Source organism: Grammomys surdaster, unplaced genomic scaffold (assembly GCF_004785775.1).
Source record: "Grammomys surdaster isolate TR1022 unplaced genomic scaffold, NIH_TR_1.0 130, whole genome shotgun sequence".
Lineage (NCBI taxonomy): Eukaryota > Metazoa > Chordata > Mammalia > Rodentia > Muridae > Grammomys > Grammomys surdaster.
In genome coordinates this window covers 15,205,209-15,229,469 of record NW_021604588.1, presented here as the reverse complement: position 1 = coordinate 15,229,469, position 24,261 = coordinate 15,205,209, and the positions used below count along the sequence as shown (strand labels likewise).

The window sequence follows — 24,261 nt, the reverse complement described above, 5'->3', positions numbered from 1 at the left end:
GTGACAAATGAAACTGGAAAGAGAAAAGAAAATCCTCCTCAAGAAATCCCGGAGTAGTCTCTGACCTGGGGGAGGGGTCAGAGCACGGATGGGAGAACTGGAGGTAGCATTGCAGTAGTTTTTTTCCTCTGAGTGCCTCCTCCCTAGCAGCAGCTTTTATGGCGGGAGCATCTGAACCTAGGAAATGTGGTCGTTGGGTCACCAGATAGTCAAATGCCTGTCTGTATTAACAAAGTCATTCTCAAACTTTTGTCCTCATGTCCCCTTTATACAAAATGGAAAGGAGTTTTGTTTTATTCAAGATAGCTAAAATGTATTGTATTGGAATTAGACCTGAGAAAATTTAAGTTATTTAATGTGTGGTGGTGGTGGTGTTGATAATAGCAGCAGCAAGCTAAAGCAAGCTACATCTGTCGAGGCAAACCTGTAATCTCAGCACCTCAGGAGGGTGAGATGAGAGGGTGGCACATTCGAGGTATGCCTGAGCTGCAGAATGAGGGCAACACAAGCTCAATCAGCTTGGTGAAGTCCCCTCAAAAATTTAAGAGGGTCTTTGCTAACTCTGTTGGTACACTTGCTTCCTATGTGTGAGGCTGTGTGTTCAATCTCCAATACTGAAAACATCTATACACAATACGCCCATTATATATTAATGGAAGTACTGTTTTCATGAAAAGCCCTTTAACAGCACAGCTTGTGATGTGAGTATTCTCTTTTCCTATGAGTCTCTCCGATGTGTGCTCATCAGAGCCGGGGTCTGATTACAGGCAGTGTTGCAACCTGTGTGCTTGAGGTATAAGAAAAGCTGTCCTTCCATAGATAATGTATTTGAACTTCACAGGCCTCATGAAAGGTCTCAGGAACACCCTGTGGTCTTCAGGCCACACTGAGAACCACTGTGCTCTACAGCAGTGAAGCATGAATAGTGGCTCTGTTTGTCCACCAAGTAGTTATTAACAAGGTTACCGTGGGCCGGCAAATGAGAAACTAATGAATCTGGTGGGGATAAAGGGTTCAGAAGTCGAGGCTGGGTTTGTAGTCTCTTTAGCAAGCTGAATGTTGTATGTTTAGTGCCAGGGCACCATGATTAGACAGACATTATGAAGAGGCGGTGATCTGAAATATAAGCCATCCTTGTTAGAGTGATGGGCAGGTGATGGGCAGGCCCGTAGTAAGTGGAAGACTAGAGAGTCTGCTGCTGTCTCTATCAGAAACTGCATCTCTAGCACAGGAAGCCATCGATGTCAGGTTGGGGGATGACAGGAGGCTTAGGGATGGCACCCCCGTCAGAGAAAGCACAACTCGGCTTGGCATGGGTTCTGGAACTCATCTTAGGGCCCTGCTGGGATTCCATCAGGAGTCCTCTAAGGTGTCACCTCCTCTCGGCACTTGAACACGTCTTCTGGAGTACAAAGGCCCTGCAGGAAGGGTTCAGTTTCTCCACCTGGGTTTGACATGCCATGAGCCATCTCTCTTAACCATCCTCAGAATCTTCACTGGAGAGGTACTAAGCCCAGTGTTGGCATGGACGGGGGGGGAGGGGGGAGTATTAAGTCCAGTGTTGGCATGGAGGTGGGGGGAGTACTAAGTCCAGTGTTGGCATGGGGGAGCACTAAGCCCAGAGTTCACATGGAGGGCAGTATTAAGCCCAGTGTTCACATGGAGGGCAGTACTAAGCCCAGCATTCACATGGAGGGCAGTACTAAGCCCAGTGTTCACATGGAGGGCAGTACTAAGCCCAGCATTAACATGCGGGCCTTCTTACATTAAGTAACTTTGTTTCTGATCATTATTTCTTTGCTCTTTCCTTTTTCCAGGCCGTCCAGACCTTTCAAGTTCCCAAGAAGGTAGAGTAATTTAAGTCATCTTGTTTGACAATAACTTGTCTGTATTTCCACCCCTCTGCTATCTCCACATTTTGTTCTTTCCACAATATTCATGCATATTTTTATGAAGGAAAAAAATCTATTTCTCATGCATTGTCTGCTTTCAGCACTCCAAGTCTACAAAAGCGCATTTCAGTCTTCCGGGAGAGTCTCTTATCATTTAAATTCTCTTGGGATCTGCATTTGTATTTGTCTAGCTGTTTTGAGTTTTTCCTATTTAAGTTGGCTTCTTTTTTATTCCCCCCAGTGGGAAGGGGGAGAGTCACATGCACCTTCATTATCTTTTTATTTTTTTATTTTTTTGAGTAACAGTATCTGCCATTTTGTCAACTAGTGTGACTTGAATACATGGTAGTGTATTGCAAATGCATTAGATTTTTTCTTTTTAAAAAATAAGTTGTAACTGTATTAAGGTCAAGGTATTTGTTTACATGGGAATCATTTAAATTTTAACTATGTATATATGTGTATATGTATGGGGTATATGCACATGAGTGTCAGGGGCAGCCTTGCTTATACACTGAAGGCCTAAAATCAGCAATAGGCCTAAGTCAGCCTGCTAACACAAAGTCTTGGGTCTCTGTGGAAAAACACTGAAACAGACAGCTATAAGATATTGTAAACAGACAGCTTTGGTGGAAATTTACCAGCCTGCATAAAAATAAGTGTCATAGGTCTTGTGGATAGTCATAGACCTTGGATAGCCTTGGTGGATAGTACCAACTTAGATAAGGACAAGTGAATCATAGGAGGAGTCGTAGTGACCTATCCCCTGAACCTTCACCTAGCCGATACTCTGTTCTGGAAGATATCTGTACTCCCCCTGAACACCAACGCTCCTCCATCATCCTCTTCCCCACATCCTGCCTTTATGTGTATATAAAACCCCTATGTGAAAAAGTAAAAATTATGGTTTGATCAGCCTATAGATCACCTGTGCCCCCCATCCTCCCTTTCAGGTGATCTTCCTGGACCCTGTTCAGTGCCCTGCTGGACAGGGCACATGAGTATGGGTATCTGTGAGGGCCAGGAGTGTCAGATCTGAAGCTAGTGTTGCAGGTGGTTGTGAGACACTTGATGCAAGTGGTGGGACTTGAACTTGGATTCTCTAGAAGAGCTGTCTGCACTTATAGCTGCTGAACCCTAGACAACTGTGATAGATAGAACTCCTGAGAACAAAGCAAAGACATGGTCCTATCCTCCTATACAGTGTGGTTCTAGGTACACAGTCTCATCCTCCTGTACAGTGTGGTTCTAGGTACATGGTCTCATCTTCCTGTACAGTGTGGTTCTGGGTACATGGTCCTATCTCCTGATACAGCATGGTTCTAGATACATGATCTTATCCCCCTATAGAGTGTGGTTCTGGGTACATGGTCCTATCCTCCTATACAATGTGGTTCTAGATACACAGTCCTATCCCCCTATACAGTGTGGTTCTAGGTACAGTACCATCCCATTTAAGAAACTTGAAGTGACCTGTGAGATTCAGCTGCCACAGAAGCTCGAGTAGAAAATCATCTAACCCTTCCAAGGAGAATACTCACTGTCTAGATCAGCAGTTCTCACCCTATGGGTTGTAACCCCTCTAGGGGTCAAACAACCCTTTCACAGGAATCACATATCAGAACCTTGCATACCAGATATTTACATTATGATTCATAACAGTACCAAATTTACAGTTTTGAAGTAGCAACAAAATAATCTTATGGTTGAGGGTCACCATAACATGAAGAACCGTATTAAAGGACCGCAGAATTAGTAAGCTCGAGAACCACTGGTTTAGAGTAAAACTGCCTCCCAAGGGGAGCACTCACTGTCTAAAGTAAAATTCTCATTAGCAAACTCTCCTGCTTGAAATAATACTTAAGACTTTGGCAAAATACAATCTATAACTTACATTTTAGCTTTCTTTTGTGTCTGTGTTATAGGAACTGGGACCAGGGCCCAGCACATGTTAGACAATCAGTCGTGACCCAAGAGCATCTGCATTTTAACTCTGGGATTCCTTCTGTGTGTGTCATATGGAGTTTGGAGTGCCCCTATTACTGTCTACCTTAGTTTTTGAGACAGGTCCTCTCACTGACCCTAGAACTTGCGGTTTCAGCCAGGAAGCAGTTCTCAGGATCCTGTCTCAGTCCCTGGTACCAGGCTTTACCGGCTGTTGAGGTTCCAAGCTCAGTGCATAGCAAGCCCTGAGCCATTTCCCCAGCCCTAGTTTTAACCATTTTGAAGCCACAATTTTATGATACTTTATATATGTGTGTATTCATATTTTTATCTTATAAAACTGGAATGCTAGACAGGAACTCTGTCCTCATTTCCTTTTGCCACAGTCTTGGCAGCCATGATTCTACTGTGTTGTCTTTATAAATGTGACTGCTCTAGGTAGCTCATTTGAGGAGAGTCACTAACTCTTGTCCACCATGACTGACTCTATTCAGTATAACATTCATATTCTAGCACATGTCATAAGTTTCTTCCTTTTCAGGCCTAATCATATTCTCTTATGCTATATGTAAATGACCTAATTCTTCCATACTTGACCTAGTTCTTTCATACTTGACCTAGTTCTTCCATACTTGGCCTAGTTCTCCCACTTTTATCCCTTTCTGCAAGAGAGAGAAACAGAGACAGTCATGGGGAAAGATATACAGGCAAACATGCCATATTAACAAAAAGAATTTCACTTATCTGGAAATAATAATTTTCTCGGTTGACTAAAAGTTTAACATTTTGAAAAGATTTGAGTTTTCCTCTGCTACCAAATTGGTTTTTAAAAACTCTTAATATCTTCTTTTAGCATATCAACCTATCAATATAACTTACTCAGATCAGCTTTCCTGATTCCCCAGTCCCAACTCACCTGAAAATGATCTCCTGTTTTTCACTGGCAAATCGTTACTTCTGTTCTTTAACCCATTCTTTGCCTGCTTTTGTGAGTATTTGTGCCTGTTTGAGTGTCTACACTTAGTTGTAAGTTCCTTTAGCCAGTCTTTGCAGTCCCACAATGCCTTGCATGCTTGCTATTTGGTTTATTGTTAAAGATGAATTGATAACTCACACAAAGGAGTTGTTTATCCTATTTTTATGTGTGAATTTTTTCAAATCTGAGTCACTCTTCCCAATAGATTGACAACTGATGTCACTAGAAACATGAGCATTTTGAAATGCCTGTCCTTAAGGGACAAGACAAGGATCATCAGGGGAAAGCAATAGGCTATGGGAGAAGGATTCCTTAGAAAAGAAGAGTGAACACAAGACCTTACTGTTTGCTCAGATCAGAAAGGTTTGGAAACTAAGACCAGTTAGTTGATTTTGGGCCAAAAAGTCAGGAGAGTAAAGGCTACTAGGGACTAAGGCAGGAGAGCTGGTCAGGAGAGGGGCCCAGTCAAGTCACACCCTTTGGGGAAGTTTGTGGAAAGAGAAAAAGCTTTCTGGAGAGGCCACAAAGGGTAAGCCAAGGGAGGAGCAAATAATTCACTGTGGAGTGTGAGTGCCAATTCAGAGTGTGCCCTTCTGTGATGCTAGCTGTGCATAAGAAGGTTCTGTAAGACTCACTTAACAGTTATCTCAGGTCTGTTTCCACAGTAAGCCTAACAATAAAGTTGAGCCTCCGTAAGTCTGATCAAGGGGCTTCCTAGATACCAGTCTAGCACAGCAGTGCCATCTTCAGCCAGGGTTAAGTGCCTACACTGAGTGCCTACACTCAGTCATGGTGCATGGATGCATTTAACACCCTGTTCCTAAGAGGATTTGAGACAGCCAGCTGAAGGATGACATGAACTTTATACAGTGGTGGCCAGGTTAGAACTGCAGGCCCTCACCTCAGGGAGAGCCCCCTCAACCCCCAGCCGTTCCCCAGGTCACTTCCTGCCTAACCCACGTGTTACAGGAAAGGACTGAATTCACAGTTGTGCTGTGTTTCTGTATAAACACCTCCCAGTTAGAGCAGGTGAGCACAAGGTAAGTGTTACCTGATGTGAAGGCCGGTTTGTAGTAAGAGGACCAGACCTTTTAAAAATTGTTCTAATGCACATGTGGTTCACTTTTCAAAGAAAATAACATGAACATACTTTACTGTCAGAAGTGAAATGTTATAGGTGTGTCTGTGTGTGTTTTATAAGTCATTTTAAATTTTCTTTACCCCTCTCAGTTTTATGGGTTTTTTAAATCATATTATAACCATTGTCTGGACTTCATATCATACGTGAAACATTTATTTTCTCTGTAGTGCTCATAGCTGGGCTTAGACAGCACAAGCAACAGAGATGCTGTCAGTAGTCTATGGTGTGTCCAAATGGCTGCGCATCTCCCCACATTGCTGAGCATACTCAAGATGGCAGTGCTGAACACTTGTCTGTAGGAGAGGCCAGAGTGGGAAACATCTGCTGTGTGTGGAAGGAATTGTGGTATAGCAAGGTTAAACGTGTGTAGAAGAATGTGCCAAAGAACTGACACAGGTCCCTGGTGCATGTGTACAGCATGTGGCAGGGCTGTGAAATCAAAACCATATGTTTTCTAAAGAAAGGAAAGTACTTATTGAAAGAGGTTTTTAGGGTTTCTGTGTATGTATGAGCATGTTTCTTAAGAACACAAAGCAAAAGGTCATTCTATGGATAAATTAAGCCACAGTTGGAAATTAAGCAATGTAGGGCTGCTGCTCTCCATTGATAGCATTTTATAAGAAGAAACAACTTGTGGCTCATTTGAAAGATAGCAGACGGGTCCCTTTAGAGTATAATGAGTAAACGCCTAGGCCTGGAGCCAGGCTAAAGGCCTCATGTAAAGTGCTCTTTTTAAAGTGTGCAGTGAGGAGCAGGATGTCTCAAAAGTGCTGCCGAGACAAAGGGCATCATTTCTTCAAAACCAGTGATTTCTCAAGTCTGTGTTTGGTGGAATATGGAAGAAAGTGGAAGGATGTTTGCAATGGGCTTGTCTCCACTCAGGGAGGACATTGGAATAGCCACAGGCAGCACATTGGGTTCATGTATTTCCATTACATCCACAGTTATCCTTAAAGGCAATTCCATCTTGCCTGACAAACTTTCTTTCAGTAAAGTCTTAAATCCAGAATTTGCAATAAAGCAAATAATGTTCACCTCAGTGTCCTGTCCATCTCTGTAATTTTTGCAGAGAGAAATTACTACTAGTGGGGCTAGAACTTCTTTTTCTTCTTGAGACAAGGTCTTACTGTATGGTCCTGCCTGACAGTGATGGCTGATATGAAGCCAGTGTGTAGACTAGGCTGGTATTGAACTCACAGAAATCCAGCTGCATCTGTCTCCCAAGTGCTTGGACTAAGGTTTGACAAAGGTAGCTGGAGAGACAACTGTGGTCACTGGGGGCAGAACTCTTGTCTTTTAGATGTCAGTAGCCACTGTCAGCTGGACCATGCCTTCAGCCCTAGAAATGTTTTAAGTGTGAATTTGATGAAGCAGAATTTGGCAAGTTTACATCTTTCTTGTGTCTTTAGTTTCACTTTGTGTTTGAAGAAACAGATGGAAACACATTATTAAAAGCCAGAGTCTAGAACCAGATTACCTAAGGCTTTAAGATCTAACTAATTCCTTGGCCTGTCAGTGCCTAAACTTCACTACTCTGAAGTTTAAGCATAAGATGGTTTGTGCAAGGCACATGAGCCACTAATACTGCAGTAAATACAACCTCTTATTTATGTGTTTGTTTATGTAAAGGTACTCTGATAGAACAGCAGTGGGAAATGCCAGGGCACGCTCCTTAAGGCACAGCTATGTTGTGACTTAATTCCTTTATTAGAGAGGTAATTTGAAGTAAAAGAAAAAAATCCCCACAGAGTCAGTTCTGTGGAACTTCTAAACCAGTACTCTTAACTCCCTGCTTGGAGATTGGAAAAGCTATAAGCAGTATTTCCAGGCCTTTAGAGAGCCCAGCTTTATTTGTAATTACTAGCATGTTCTCACAGAAATTCTTCGTAAATACATATGTAAGAAGTCTCTCTGCCATGACCCAGAACTAGCCATCACAGTAGACAAGAGAGCTGACCTTGTTGAGAGTAGTGGTCACACACTGCATGTTTTGGGTTTTTCTTCTAATAAAGATTGGAGCAGCTAGAATCTTCTACATATACTGTGACACTTAGAAGGTTGTTTCACTAGTTTCTGGCAGACACTCTGTCCATACCTATGAACATACCTGGGAGTAGCTCCCACAGTCAGAGATGATGTGTGAAGAAAGTCAATTAGAGAGTTGGTACTGGAGAAAGAGACTGGAGCCAGCCTGTAGTAACTGGAGACACAGGCAGCAGTGTGCCACTGTCAATAATAATTAACTGGGCCCCTCCCACAAAGTACTGTTCTAGGTACTGATGCCCCACTGATTAGAGTAAACACCCTGCCCTTGTGAACTCAGTCTGCTGATAATCTTTATTAGCTTCTTTCTAGGAGGAAATAAAGTGGCTCTGGGAAGTGTCTGCTTTGGTTGTTTTTTAGATTTCACTACATGAACCTGTTCATAGACCTTTTTTTTTCCTTTAAAAGAACTGCCGTTTTACCTGACCACTGCTACTTTATCAGAAAAATGAAAAGAACATGATCTTGACATTTTCTGCATCAATGTGTATAAATACTTCTAATCGTATTGGTAAATACCTGTGCTGGTCTAAAATACGGGGCTCTAACCCTGCTTGCCTGTAGCCTTCCCTCCATGCTGCTGCTCAGACATCCTCTCTGTGCTTGTTTTGTGCCTCGTAGTTACGCAGCCCTGCTAGCCGACTGGCCTGTGGTGGTCCTGGGTATGTGCACGCTGCTCATCGTGGTCTGTGCCCTGGTGGGAGTCCTAGTCCCGGAGCTCCCTGACTTCTCTGACCCGCTGCTGGTAAGGAGGACCTGACCTGGGTGAAGCCTGAAACCATCTCCCTGAATTAAGTACTTAAATGCATGATGTGTACGTTAGCAGCCCTTTCCTTCTTTGTATTTGAGATAGAGTTTTACACTGAAGCTCCTTGAACTTGTAATCCTCCTGCTTCAGCCTTGTGAGTATTGGGATTACAGGTCTGAGCCACCACACCCAGCTCCTCATTTCTTTAAAAACTTACTGCAGCCACCAGTAAGCATATAGCTCTTACTCTGCAAGTAAAGATGTGTTATCTATGCTCTTAAGTAAGGTCAAGGAACATGCTCACCCTCAACTCACACTCAAGCCAGAAATGGGGACAAACAGTTCTCTGTCACCATGTTTAAACAAGGAGCAACTTAATGAAGAATATACTTACTTGGAAAGTATTTTTATAAAGATTTTAATACCGTGTGTCTCTTCCCACCTCCCAGAAGTTAAAGGCATTTCTGTGAAACTAACAGATAACAGGACCTGTTAAGCAAATGTTCCTCTAGGGTGGACTAGTGAGACAAACGTGATCAAGGAGAATGATGTGCTCTTGGTAAAACACTGTAACAATGCATAGCACACTTTAATTTGACCATAGTTCCTGTCAGTTAGAACCATGCACTCACTAAATGCTTGGGCACAGGTAAGTTTCTGATACACTTTCCCACTTCCTGAGACATGTAACTAGAGAACCATATGACTTTGTCACAGGTAGAGGCAATGATTATCCAAAAGGCCTAGCAGTAACACAGGTCACCTCAGCAGTTGTGAAGAATGTCCATGTTCCCTGTTGAAAACTCTACATCACATTGATATTGCTTTCCTAAGTTGTTAACAAAATTGTATTTAGTGGGTAATGAAATAACCTAATGGGAACATGTAATATTTTGTCTTAGGGTTTTGAACCAAGAGGGACCGCGATAGGACAGAGGCTGGTCACATGGAATAACATGATGAAAAACACAGGCTACAAAGCAACATTAGCGAACTATCCTTATAAGTATGCAGAAGAGCAAGCCAAAAGGTAATCATTTACTTTATATGACTTTTAGACAAAATACTACTTAATGAAAAATTAAAACACAGGGCTCAGTTGCCACCCAGTTGTCACTGAACTGTCTTGTCATACTATGATGAAAAGGTGAGACTTTTCTTCCTTACACATGAGAAAAAGTAATTGAAGCCGTGAATCCTTTCAGCTTAGTATCAGATGCTAAGTAGGTTGGAGCTTTGGGGTTGTACTGTTAGAATCTGCCCATCTCCTTGAAATAGCTAGAACTTTATCAAAGGCCAGATTGTCTTTCCCTTTCAGCCACCGGGATGACCGATGGTCAGATGATCACCATGAGAGAGAGAGAAGAGAAGTGGACTGGGACTTCCAGAAAGACAGCTTCTTCTGCGATGTTCCAAGTGAGTGAGCCACCCGTGGCTGGACAGAGCAGCCTCCTGGTGGTCAGAGTGGCGTGAGATCCAAGTCTAAAAATGCAGCCTGCCCAACAGTCTCTCTGGTTCTGTAGTTATAGATGCCAGCTAAGTTTATGAGTTCATCTGTGATAAAAATGTAAGGAAAGGGTTGTTCAAATTGAAGGAAGCAGTCAGTAAAATTTTCTACCTTGTCTGAACTTTCAAGTCGTATGTCAAATCCTTTCTCCTATATGTTTTTGGATCAAATAACAAGTATGTTTTCTTAATCGAATATAAATAATCTGTTAGCAGAAAAGTTTTATAGCTTTGTTTAAATGAGAACAAACGAGAACTGTCCACATGCCAGATGTGGTGGCGCATGCCTGTAGACATAGCTACTTGGGAGGCTGAGGCAGGTGTCTGCACCAAGTTCCCTATCAATATGGTGACCTCCCAGAAACAAAAGACCCTAAGGGGTGAAGTTGCCCAGGTCAGAAAGCAACCCTGCTTCCTCACTTAACAGTGGAAACAGAGAGGCCCAGAGCATGAGTGGGTCAGCCTGGCCGGAAGGGACACGACATGGGTGTGGTGCTGAGGACAGGGCCTGGATCACCAGTTGTAGCTGAAGGAGCTGCTGCTGCCCATCTACAGCAGAGCAGGGCCTCATGGGATTGAGCGCTAGGCATTACAAGTCTGAAGATTACCATGTGGTCTCTAAATGTTGCCCTCCAACTGACTAGAGAAATGTAGTTGTGCTTAAAGCTGGCTTGTTCCCCCGGCAGCTGCCCAAGAAGGATGTGCAGGAGGCAGCAAGGAACTGCTGAGGCGATGGCTGTTCAGTGGGCAGACTGACCAGGGGTGAGGACTGAGGGGAATAGTTTCAAATGAGCAAACATTCATAGGAACACTCTTTTGGTTTCAACTTGTTGAAAACTCCCTTCATTGATTCCCCTGCTTCATTAGACAGCAGAGGACCATCTTAGATATGAGATCTCAGATAGAGAGGGGGAGGAAAGAGATCTTGATTGTATGCCAATTCTCACAGCAGTCCAAGTTCAAGTTCAAAATTCTCTGCCTCTTAAAACACAGATCAGAAAAAACAAATTCTGATTATTTCTATATTTGGGCTGGTAGGGTTTTTTTTCCCTCTCAAAGTATTATTATTATACATTGCTTAGTCAGCACATGTTAATGTAAGAACAATAGCAAATTCAGGAAATCTAGTTTTGTTTCTGGTAGTCCCCACTGAAAGCTATCTCCTGAGCTCTGGCTTGACTAAAGCCCTCGTGGGCTCCAGGGGACTGACATACGTGTTTTCTTAGGGCTGATTTTCTATCAAAGCTCAGTGTATATAAGACAATAGCTCTTTGGTGAACATAAGTGTTTGCTAAGAACAACTGAATGATCATGAATAAAGCCACTTGTAAATGTATACCAGTTGCTAACAAAATTAGGCACTTTAGGTAATGTAAAGCTAACCTACTTTAATTCTTTGATACATTCTAAAGCTTTCAAGTAACTCAAACAGAAGCCTTCTCATGGAGCATTTGCTTCCCATCCCATTCTCAGGATTAGTTGACATAGGTCTTGTCACGACGGTTTACACATGAGGAAGTAGGCCCATGGATGTTAGCATTGCTTGCATATAGTCACACAGGTGATGAGTGGTGGGGGCTGGTCATAGCCAGATCTGACTTAAAGACCACGCCCCTCCGACTAGATCACACACCTCTTTGTTGACACTGAATCTGTGTTGGTGTTACCCTGACTTGGATTCTTTCTCTAGATTCTGGGGTAAAAGGGTAGCCCAGAGTCACCATGTGCAGTGCACCTGTGGTCCTAGCTGGCACAGTACTCCAGCACTCAGGCGGCCTCTCTTGTGAGAGCTTTAATTAAGTTACCTCTGTAGTCAGCTGCCAGAAAAACTACTCTTATGATCCTTTTTGATATTCTCTAGTGTACCATTCTAATATTTCTTGTGCAGTAATAGGAAAGGAGAAATACCTTCAGTTAATTTTCTACTGATAACTTATAGCTTTTTCTTCCTAATTTTAATAGGTTTGTTAGATACTTACTACAAGGTCGCCATGCAACAAGTAGGTACAGGCTTTGAGCAAAGTCACACACACACACACACACTTTCTCCTGGAACTTATCAAAGAGAAGAGTTCCCTGCTCCTAACAAATTGTGCCATTTCTTGTTTGAATTGTTTGTGAGTTCTGACTCTTGTTAAATCATTATAAACATCTTTCTTTTCGTCTTCCCAGGTGATGGATACTCCAGAGTAGTGTTTGCTTCAGCAGGAGGGGAGACTCTGTGGAATTTACCTGCAATTAAGTCAATGTGTGATGTGGATAATTCCAGGGTATGTAAAATACAGCTGAAATCTCTTCAGCACAATAAAGCCATGTTATGGAACCATCTACCTCTGCCCTGGTGTCTGACCAATGAAAGGCTGATGGGGCTTTCCACTGTGGAGCAAGCCCCAGCAGGCCAGTGTGCTGTTGGAACCCCAGCCTCAGAATCCTGCGTTACCCCATCTTTAGAAGCACACTGCCTTCTTTAATAAAGAGCCCTCCGCCTTTGCCCTCTAATTCTCTCGTCATGCTGGTCTTCTGTTATTTCACAGTGATTTCTTTTCAGGATAATAGTGAAGACTGTCTCTGTCGTTTCTTACTCTGTCTTCTCTAACTTAGTGTCACTGCTCTGCACACCGCCCTTCCCCTCATCACACCACCCATGCCCTCGTCACACCACCCCTGCCTTCGTTACTTGTCATCATTGTCACTGCACAGTTACAGGAAGGCATACTTGCCTCTCGCAACCAGTGATCACTCCAGCCGGTGATTTCAAAGGAGAACCTAGGAAGCAGGCTAGGAGACGGTGGAGAGGTGGGGGATGGGGGCATCAGAAGACATTGCCGCAGTGCCTATCTCAACGGACCCTGTACTCCAAACCAGATTCCCCCAGCTCTAACCACCTTGCTGCTTTGGAAGACACTTAAGATTCAGGAGGACAAGCACTTCCTGTGAACCCAGCCATATCTGCCACCAGAGACTGCCCCTACCCTCTGTGCTTTGTGCTTCCATAGTGAAGACTATAGCCAACCCCTGGTTTTGTGTGTTTGATTTGCTGCATATGCCATTTTCTACCTGAGTGACCGTTGAAGAGTCCACATGGCCTGGAATAAGTAGTTTGGTACTTATTCTCTTAGTATGTGTTAGACGCTAAGACTTTAAAAAGCAGCACTGTGTCTTTCAGCAGTGAAAGCAATGTAGTCAGTGCTTCATCAGTATGTCTCTGTCAGGAGATCCTTGTGAGGTAGCGTACACAGAAGGTACACCTAAGCAAGAACAGAAGCGGGAAGAGTGTGGAAAGGAGAAATAATGGGAAGAAAAATCAAAGTGAGGATGGGACTGGGCCTAAATTAAGCAAAGCCCCTTATCTGCCTGCTGGGAGCTGTAAGTGACCTCCTGGCAGCCAAACAGCAGAGTTCCCTTTCAGTAGCATTAGTCACCAAGGGGTAATAAGTTAGGAGAGGAACAAGTATATGTTTTGGAAACTGAAATTCACACATGTGGAAGCCAGAGGATAGCCTCAGCTATCCTTCCTCACACTGGCTTGGAACTTGCTGGGTCGACTAGATTGTCTGGCCAGCACATACAGGGCTCTACCTGTCACCATGTCCCCAGCACTGAAATTATAAGCACATCCCAGCATGCCTGGCTGGGTTTGCTGTGATTTATAAACATGGGTTCTGGGATTCGAACTCAGGTCTTCTTGCTTACACAGCAAGCGCTTTACGGATTCCCCAGCTCCTCTCTCATACTCTTGATAAAAAAAAGTATGATGTTGTGTACATAGTTCCTTTTTTAATTGGTGTGCGTGCATGTGTGTGTGTGTGTGTGCCCCCCTGGGTACACAGCACACTTGTGGAGATTAAAGGACAACTTGCAGGAGTCAGTTCTCTCCTTCTACCATGTGGGTCCTGGGGATTGAACTCAGGTCCTCAAGGCTGGCCGCCAGCACCCTTACCCACTGAGCCATCTCCCCAGCCCAGATCTTAGCAGCATGTTTACAAAGTGAGAATTAGAGAAACAGATCCAAAACATACATCCAAAGGAGTATTCGGAATGACCGGCTGCAGGCCTACATTGAATGAATAAATAGTCAGTTGGGAGTCTAACATTGAGCTCTGCCTCAAAAAACAGAGTCAGATTTGTTAAAAGTTGTTAAATTAATACTGCTTTTAAACCAACTGCAAATGTGATGATCTTACATTCTGCTCTAGGGAGACAGTGATGAACTGTCCGTTTGACATGTTAGACGGTAACTTGGTCAACAGCTCTGCAATGAAATTACTGCTGGAGTGCTCTCCAGTCCCCAGTTGGAGCTGCCTTGGGAATGTTTGTTACAATGCCCTGCCTCCTTGAAGGCCTTTCCTTCCCCTCCTCAGCCCTGTTACTGTGTGTAAATGCTTAGCCATTAACACATCTCAAGCTAATGGGACCAACCTAAGGAGTTTAGCTGTCCCTGTGTTGGCCCCTGAGTAGTGCCTCAGTGAGGCCAGATAGTCCCTTGTCTTCTGCTGTGTGTGTTCTCCAGATTCCACTGAAATTACATGCCTCCTTTGCTCCTAATTCAGAGAGAGGGGGACTTCCAGGAAGAGTGGCTGTTTCTGATGCTACTGTCCTGTCCACCGCCCCAGAGGTGGCCCCTTCTTAGTTAGCCTCATTGTTTCTCTCAGTCCTTGCTTCCGTCCTACAGGACCCACTGACTGACAGACATCCATAAATGGAAGGGTCTCTCTGAACTTCACTCCCCTGGAAGCTCTTTACCTGTGCTAGTCTCTGCACATTTTACATGTTGGAGCTTTGAGGACTTGGCTTTTAAAAGGGATTTGAAATTCTTTGTCTGAGAATCTGGCTTACTAGGTTAACCTTCATGGACTGCCGGAATCGCCAGCATCTCAGAGGCCTGTATATTTTCTGGGGCCTTTGCCTCCACTCCTCTCAGCTCCCTTCAGCTCTCTGTGGAGAGTCCAGGAGTCAGCTGAACCTGCTAGTTGGTGCTTAATCTTCATTTTTCTTTCTGGGCTTCTTAAAATACCTCCAACTTAGCCAGTACTTTTCAAAATTAAGGTATCATTTAAACACTTCTGGTTTCTCTCTTCTCTCTCTCTTCTCTTTGTACTCCCTATTTTAAGTCAGCTCCACCCCTGCTACTATCTAACTAGGGAACTGTGCAAACACACGTCACAACCACATAAGCAGAAAGATTTCCCAACTCCCGTGGTGAGTCGCTAGGATTAGAGGGCTGTGTTCCCCGTGGGGAACTGGCTTTAGGAAACTATCTTAGTTTACAAACTTCTGAGGGTTTGGAATTATTTCAAGGGATCCCTTTTCCCAAAGTATGACAAGAATATATCTGCCTCCTACATAAAGAGATACCTAGCTTCCAGTCTCTGCCTGCCTCAGTCTACAATATTGAATTCTGTATTCATCAGTCATGGCAGACTAGTTACTGCCACTGTGATAAGACACTTTCAGACTTGGTACCTCCTCTGTCGGTCTCCATATGTACACACAATGCACTGCTCATCCAGTTATAACTGCATACCTTTGTCTGGTTTCTCTGCCACTCTGAGGGTAAACTGTGGGCAAGGGCCACAGTGCCTTCTCACAGTGTGCAGGTACTCAGGCAGGAGTGTAGGGCCTCTCTGGAAGCATGAGCACTCCCCAGTGTGCTCCCCAGTCCTTCCTTTAAGTTAGAGCATGCCCATCATAATAGCTTTCTCTGTGACTCCGTTTCTTACCCCAGTTGAGAACTTAATGTCATCAGCTAACACTACTGTCCCCTGGGGGAGACTAGCATTTGTTTTTTATAGTAGTCAGTGAACTACTAAGTTAGTATTTATAATGCTCAACTTTTTAATCTTTGGTAAAAGCCCCACTCTTACTAGTAAAAAGGGGGGCTGTGCAAGAATATAATGCCATTTCCCCCTCCCATTCTACTGGTAGCTGACAGCTGTATTTCTGTTAGCTTTGTTCGAGCACTTCAGCAGCTGCACATATGTCCTTCTAGCTGGGCTCCTGCAGTTCCTTTGTGGGGTCACCTGTTGTCTACTGTAAATACTGGAGATGCTGTCTTAGGATCTCATGACTTCTTACTAGCTCATTTTCCTCAGGTTAAGATAGATGAGTTTTTAAACTTGGAAACAGGTATGAATTATCCTGTCTTAGAAAAGAATTGTGTGTTTTCAGAAATATGCTTTAAAATTGATTTTTTGTGAAAGTAAAACTCTCTTGCATTTAGATAACTCTCGGCTTATTTTTTTTCTCCCATTAGGAATTATCCAAAACTAGTAATTTGGGTTTTTTGTTTTGTTGTTAGAGGGTTTTTTTGCCCCTGTCTTGATCTGGTTTCTTAAGACAGGGCCTCACTGTGTAGCCCTTGCTAGCCTGGAACTCCTTTGTAGATCAGGCTAGCCTGGAAGTCTCAGAGATTTAGGAAAACTTCATACATTATACTGAATCTCCATGCGCAGTTCCAGCTATCGGCCTCCCATTACCATCCACGCCTCTCCCCACATACTAGCTCCAGTTTACCCAGGCCTTAGGGAGTGATATGTAACCTGATTCTTAAATAAGTCAGCTTCTAAAACGATTGTGTATGCCAGTCTTCTGCCTTGGAAAGATATTTTAATGAATTATTGACAAAGCCTAGTTTAATCCAAATACAGACTGTTTTAAATCATGTAAGAGAAACTCTTGACACCCTTTCTGAACTTTGGAGTGGTTCCCTAGAACAACCTTTGGTAAATAAAGTTGAGAGAAAGTGTCAAGACTGGGGCCACTTTAGCATTGGTGATCCTGAACACAAGTCTCTGGTGAGGCCCAGGAAGGGGGCTGATTCCCAGTCTAACCCTAAGGGAAGAGGGGGTGGTTCGTCTAACCTAAGAGTGGAATTGAACCAGCTTCATAATCCAGCAGTGGTCATAGTTCACTAGACCAGCCTTGAGAAGAGAAGATTTTCCCAGGCACAGCATGCTGTGAAACACTGCCCATAGCAACCCAGAGTCTCCACAGGTCCTAAGTGTGCCAGCTGCCATATACCAATAGAGAAAAGGTCCCCAGAAAGGGTTTTAACCAACCTAAATAAACTTGAGGATGTAGAAGAACTAAAATTCTACTTTTTATTTATTTGTATTTATTAAATTATATTATTTAAGATCAGATATGAAAAATTTTTAACCTTAAAATACTGACCCTTCTCACCTTATTTCAGTCTAAGCTTTTCAAGAATCTGGTAACTTTTTGATCTGTCAAATAGAGTTCTGTCCTACTCTGTTCCGACTGACAAAGTACCTTAGTCTAGATAATTTATTTTTAAAAAATGATTTATTTTTCACAGTTCTAGAAACTGGCACGTTTTAAGATCAAGGGGTCTGCAGATTCAAGGTCCAATGAGTGCCTGTCTTCTAAGGCGGTGCCATCTCTGCATCAGGATGTAGCGCTGAAAGGTACCAGCAGACTCACGAGCCACTATCATAAAAATACTAATCCACTGGTACTCCCCAGAAGACTCTGCCTGTCTGTACCATCGCACTGGGGATCCGATTGTACGGGAGAGTTTGGGGGTGTATCCAGCCAGCTGTAGGGCCTTTAGGACCAATGTCTTTGTTTTCAACTGTGTTTGTTGGGATTTGTGGTGACTTTTATCACCAAAACTTTTGTTCCAAGATCCAGGATTTTAGGGAAAATAGTAGCTGGACAGTTGTTTCCTTACTCTGGTGAGTGCATAAACTATAAAGCCTGTCCACTTATTACTTCCATGGTGACTCTGAAAAGACCTGTTTATTAAGTTTATCTCCCTTCTTAAACCAGACTCAGTACTGGTTGACATGACATTACGTCTGTATGCCATTCCCAAACAGGAGTTTGTTGCTCAGAGTCTAGCAACAGGGTGAATAACAGTCAGATGAGATCGTGGGGGGAGTTCTCACCTGTGTACACACCGACTCACACTGTGAAGGAGGATTGTTTAGCTTCTGTGACTGCCTTGTTCCTAGAGGCAGGAAGGTCCTGCCTGGTGGGGTGCCCATTTAAACTCTAGTCCTTCTGCATGTCTCTCTACAGATCAGATCCCACCGTCAGTTCAGAGATCTCTGTCAGAGGACCACTGCCGTCTCCTGCTGCCCCAGCTGGACCCTGGGGAATTACATCGCCATTCTGAATAACAGATCATCCTGTCAGAAGATTGTCGAGCGAGATGTCTCTCACACGCTGAAGCTGCTCCGGACTTGCGCCAAGCACTACCAAAACGGCACCCTGGGGCCAGACTGCTGGGACAAGGCGGCCAGAAGGAAGGACCAGCTCAAGTGCACCAACGTGCCACGCAAGTGTACCAAATACAACGCCGTGTACCAGATTCTCCACTACCTGGTGGACAAGGACTTCATGACCCCAAAGACGGCTGACTACGCTGTGCCAGCTTTAAAGTACAGCATGCTCTTCTCCCCCACGGAGAAAGGGGAGAGCATGATGAACATTTACCTGGACAATTTTGAAAACTGGAACTCTTCGGACGGCATCACCACCGTCACTGGGATCGAGTTTGGCATCAAGCACAGCTTGTTCCAGGATTACCTCCTCATGGACACCGTGTACCCTGCCATAGCCATTGCCATCGTCCTGCTCATCATGTGTGTCTACACCAAGTCCGTGTTCATCACGCTCATGACGATGTTTGCCATCATCAGCTCACTCATCGTCTCCTACTTCCTCTACCGTGTCGTGTTTAACTTCGAGTTCTTTCCTTTCATGAACCTCACCGCGCTCATCATCCTGGTCGGGATTGGCGCAGACGATGCCTTCGTCCTGTGCGACGTCTGGAACTACACCAAGTTTGACAAGCCTCGCGCAGAAACGTCGGAGGCGGTGAGCGTCACCTTGCAGCATGCGGCCCTCTCCATGTTTGTCACCAGCTTCACCACTGCCGCCGCCTTCTACGCCAACTACGTCAGCAACATCACGGCAATCAGGTGCTTCGGGGTGTACGCAGGGACCGCTATACTGGTGAACTATGTCTTGATGGTCACCTGGCTCCCGGCTGTCATTGTTCTGCATGAGCGCTACCTCCTCAATATATTCACCTGCTTCAGAAAGCCCCAGCCACAAGCCTACGGCAAGAGCTGCTGGACAGTGCTCTGTCAGAAGTGCCGCAAGCTTCTTTTTGCCATCTCAGAGGCATCTCGGGTCTTTTTTGAAAAGGTGCTGCCGTGCATTGTCATCAAGTTTCGCTACCTTTGGCTCATCTGGTTCCTTGCCCTAACCGTGGGCGGGGCCTACATTGTGTGCATCAACCCAAAGATGAAACTGCCTTCGTTGGAGTTATCTGAGTTCCAGGTGTTCAGGTCCTCTCACCCTTTCGAGCGCTACGATGCTGAATTCAAGAAGCTTTTCATGTTCGAGCGAGTTCACCATGGAGAGGAGCTCCACATGCCCATCACAGTAATCTGGGGTGTGTCCCCAGAAGACAGCGGTGATCCTCTGAACCCCAAGAGCAAGGGGGAGCTGACACTAGATAGCACGTTTAACATTGCTAGCCCGGCCTCCCAGGCCTGGATTCTACACTTCTGTCAGAAACTGAGGAACCAGACCTTCTTCCACCAGACTGAGCAGCAGGACTTCACCAGCTGTTTCATCGAGACCTTCAAACAGTGGATGGAGAACCAGGACTGTGATGAGCCTGCCCTGTACCCCTGCTGCAGCCACTGCAGCTTCCCCTATAAGCAAGAGGTTTTCGAGCTTTGCATCAAGAAGGCCATCATGGAGCTGGACAGGAGCACAGGGTACCATCTAAGTAATAAGACCCCCGGGCCAAGGTTCGACATCAATGACACCATCAGGGCTGTGGTGCTGGAGTTCCAGAGCACCTTCCTCTTCACCTTGGCCTACGAGAAGATGCAGCAATTCTACAAGGAGGTGGACTCGTGGATTTCCCACGAGCTGAGTTCAGCACCCGAGGGCCTCAGCCGCGGCTGGTTTGTCAGCAACCTGGAGTTCTATGACCTGCAGGACAGCCTTTCCGATGGCACCCTCATTGCCATGGGGCTCTCAGTGGCCGTTGCATTTAGTGTGATGCTGCTGACCACCTGGAATATCATCATAAGCCTGTACGCCATCGTCTCCATAGCTGGAACCATATTTGTCACAGTTGGGTCCCTCGTCCTGCTGGGCTGGGAGCTGAACGTGTTGGAGTCTGTCACCATCTCGGTTGCAGTCGGCCTGTCTGTAGACTTTGCCGTCCACTATGGGGTAGCATATCGCTTGGCTCCAGATCCTGACCGAGAAGGCAAGGTCATCTTCTCCCTGAGTCGTATGGGCTCTGCGATTGCCATGGCTGCACTGACCACCTTCGTGGCGGGGGCCATGATGATGCCCTCCACAGTCCTAGCTTACACGCAGCTGGGCACGTTCATGATGCTTGTCATGTGCGTCAGCTGGGCCTTCGCCACCTTCTTCTTCCAGTGCCTGTGTCGGTGCCTGGGGCCGCAAGGCACCTGCGGCCAGATCCCTTTACCCAAGAAGCTCCAGTGCAGTGCCTTTTCCCACAGCTTGTCTGGAAGGCCTGGGGACAGGGGACCAAGCAAAACACACGCCACCAGTGCTTACAGTGTAGATGCCAGGGGCCAGAAATCTGAACTGGAACATGAGTTTTACGAGTTACAGCCCCTGGCATCTCACAGCTGCACCTCCTCAGAGAAGACCACTTACGAAGAGCCACGCATCTGCTCCAAAGTTTTCAATGGCCAAGCAAAGAATTTAAGGATGTCTGTGCCTGCAGCCTACAGCAGCGAACTCACCAAAAGCCCCAGAAGTGAGCCAGGCTCAGCCTTGTTGCAGCCCTGTCTGGAGCAGGACGCCATGTGTCACTTCTCCCTCAACCCAAGATGTAACTGCCCAAACGCCTACACACACTTAAAGTATGGACTGCCAGAAATCCATTGCCAGCAGATGGGTGACTCCTTATGCCACAAGTGTGCCTCCACTGCAGGCAGCTTTGTCCAGATTCAGAACACGGTGACGCCTCTAAAGGCCACACACCAAGCCGCTGAGGGCCTTCTGCATCCTGTCCAGCACATGCTGCCACCAGGGATGCAGAATTCTCAGCCTAGGAATTTTTTTCTCCACCAAATGCAGCACTGTCAGGCCCAAGAAAACCTCAGTCCCACCAGCACACACAGCACAGAGGAGCGTCTTCCCAGGCCAGCAGAGCCGTCACTGTCTGCCAGCAGGAGCACTGAGGCTTTCCAAAGAGCTTGTTGCCATCCTGAGAATAACCAAAGGAGACTCTGCAGAAGTAGAGACATGGGGGACACAGAGGGCAGTGGAGGGACAGAAACCAAGGTTTCTAGTTTGCCAAACCAGACTGACAAGGCAGAGAAGAGAGTGGAGCCAAGCCTGCTGCAGACCAATGAAACTGTGAACTCAGAACATTTAAATCATAATGAACCAAACTTCATATTCAGCCATTTACCAGGGGAGGCTGGCTGCAGGTCCTGCCCAAACAGTCCACAGACTTGTAGAAGCATTGTGAGATTGAAGTGCGGGCCTGCGGACTGCCAGATGCCAAACCTTGAAGCCAATGTGCCTGCTGTCCCAACACACTCAGACCTGTCGGGCGAAAGTCTGTTAATAAAAACACTATAATAAATCTAGCATTGCATTCAGAAGCACCTGCCTCCGTCATTCTTTTGACTTAGGGGTGAGATCTGGGAGCCTACAGAGGGAGGCTAACAACAGGCATATTCTACGTGTCACTCAGTTCAGAACCTTGTCATATTCTATCTGAACAAGGAATAGGTCCACAGATCTAGTGAATATGTTAAGAGTATTGGATTTTCGGGTTAGTAGATATTTTTTAATTTCAAAAAGTAATTCTCATACAAGAAGTAGCTCTTATACAGTCCTCCCCAGTTCAACTTCTCTGTCTCCTGTCCTACAACAGTGAATCACACTGAATGAGAATCACCTACATGGTTCTGTTCTTGCAGACAGCACGTTACCCGGTGTCTTCACTGTGGTGTATTTGGCTGACTGCAATTAGGTCTTCTCATTGCTCAGCGTAAACACTAGGACTTACACTGACAGAGAGATACTTTAGTCAGAAACCAGGAACTAGGCAGCGTTAAAATGTATGTTAATTAAAAACCAGTGTCAAGCACTTTCATAGTACATTCCTCTTGTCTTCATGAGTGTCCCACAGGAAGCCCATGACACATTTGTATCCAAGTGCTCTCTTTCCAGATCAGTCAGATAGACGGTTGTTATCACACCTCTGAACCTAGGAGTCATGAGTATCACCTCATGTACGGCAGTGGCTGTGTTAATACCACAGAAAGAGAAGATGGAAGATATAGGAGCATCCATTTAGTACTGTGCCTCAGAGGTCACATTGGATGGTGACAAAGATAGACCCAGGTCAGGTCCTGGCCTCCTGAAACCTTCAGAGTAAGGGATCTTGTTTGTGGAATGTTGCCTCCATTTCTGGTCCCCAGGGGCCATGTTCATAAGGTTTCTCTCACTATGTCTCAAGACAGGATTGCTTCACCATGCAGCTAACCCTGGGAATGCTAAGCCTTTGGGCACCATCTTTGGTGACACCATGTCATGTGTCAGTGTGTGACAGGAGCTGTTGGTCAGGTGACAACTCCAGCAAACCATGTCATCTGACACTGGGTACATCCCTGCTTACTCACGGACTGCCCATCTCTTCCTGGGGCTACACCTCCATTTGCTCCTCTGAAGAGTCGGATGGGAATATTCCTAAACAGAAAAGTTCCTTTTGACAAAATCTCAGTGGTTGTTTTCTAAGAATAGTTTTTCAAAAATCTCTATAATCCTGAGTGGGGGAGCTATCAAGAGCTGAAAGGGGTCGTCTGAGTCACTAAATCTAGTTCCCCTCCATCAAAGCACATCCTCTGCTTGAGTGCTGCTATGACAAGTGACCTACTATGTCTGCCTCTCTTGAGCTGGTCTGTTACTCAGGCATCTTTCAAGTCTCTGAAGCAATGCAAACATTTCTGACATCTCGACCACTGGCTATCCCTCCAGATGCTAGGTCCTCCCATGAGCCTGTTTGGCTCACTCAGTTGTTCTTCTGTTTATCAGTTGGTGTGGTTATGATCGTCCTTGGGTAAGCTCCAAGTGTGGTACCCAGAACAGTCTATTGATAGCATCCCGAGGAAGCCTCTTCCAGGAGAGATGGGGTGCTGCTCCTGTTGGCTCACTTAGACATAGAAATACTGTTCGGCTGAGCAGTAACAGCCAATTCTAGAGAAACCAGCTGTGCCTCTGGCACAGGGCCTGGTGCTGGACTGCTTTCAAGCAGTATCCACCCACCCCCTCTGCATCTTGTTCTTTGGTAAGGAGACCTGGGGGAGATGGGAGCCCCAGATGGCAGGACTCGGTGCCCATGTGAGAATCTTTCTTTTTCTTCTGAAATGTGTAACCATCCAGTTAGCTAATGAAAATCCAGGCCCTCAGAGCATGTGTGTTCTCAACCAGGCCCCCATGTCGTGTTCTACCAGCTGTCCTGGTAAGGAGCCTCCAATGGCCTTTGTCCCTCCCCAGTTCTGCTTAATTGCCCTGAGCCTTGCTTGGCCTGTGAGCCCTTTGCACAATTACTTAAGAGCAGACTTGAATTTTGAACTCCTTGGGTTTCATAAAGGAGTTGATTGGTTGGCCAGTTAGTTGAGTTGGGCTGGATTTTAGCATTTTATTTTATTTTATTTTATTTTATTTTATTTTATTTTATTTTATTTTAATAATTTCATTGCTAGAGAGCCAAAGTTTTGAGAGTATTTCTTAATTCTTCACTACAGTACAGAAAAATATCACTTCTGCCCCTGTTTCACCGGGAAGTTTCCCACATTGTCCTCCAAAGGTGATGGATAAAGCAGAGAACTTCCACATGGGCAGAAGAGCCCCGTGCCCTGTGAGACACTCAGCCTGGAGGACTCTGGCACTGTGGCTTTACCCATGTCCCTTAACTGCCACAGAACTCATCTTGGATGGCTGAGTTCCTGTCACCAAATTGGGC

At 45.2% G+C, this 24,261-nt stretch overlaps 1 protein-coding gene across 3 annotated transcripts in view; it reads left to right on the top strand.

Moving 5' to 3' along the window:
* Nucleotides 1-21,892, top strand: part of Disp1 (dispatched RND transporter family member 1) — a 150,108-nt gene extending 128,216 nt beyond the window's left edge. For all 3 annotated transcript variants that reach the window (XM_028760329.1, XM_028760318.1, XM_028760326.1), the window contains 6 exons: nucleotides 1,818-1,847; nucleotides 8,618-8,741; nucleotides 9,647-9,774; nucleotides 10,063-10,160; nucleotides 12,423-12,520; nucleotides 18,294-21,892. In XM_028760329.1, the coding sequence (XP_028616162.1) occupies nucleotides 1,818-1,847; nucleotides 8,618-8,741; nucleotides 9,647-9,774; nucleotides 10,063-10,160; nucleotides 12,423-12,520; nucleotides 18,294-21,869 (4,054 nt within the window). In that variant the 3' untranslated portion in view covers nucleotides 21,870-21,892. The remainder of the gene's footprint in view (nucleotides 1-1,817; nucleotides 1,848-8,617; nucleotides 8,742-9,646; nucleotides 9,775-10,062; nucleotides 10,161-12,422; nucleotides 12,521-18,293) is intronic.
* The last annotated feature ends 2,369 nt before the right edge of the window (nucleotides 21,893-24,261 follow it).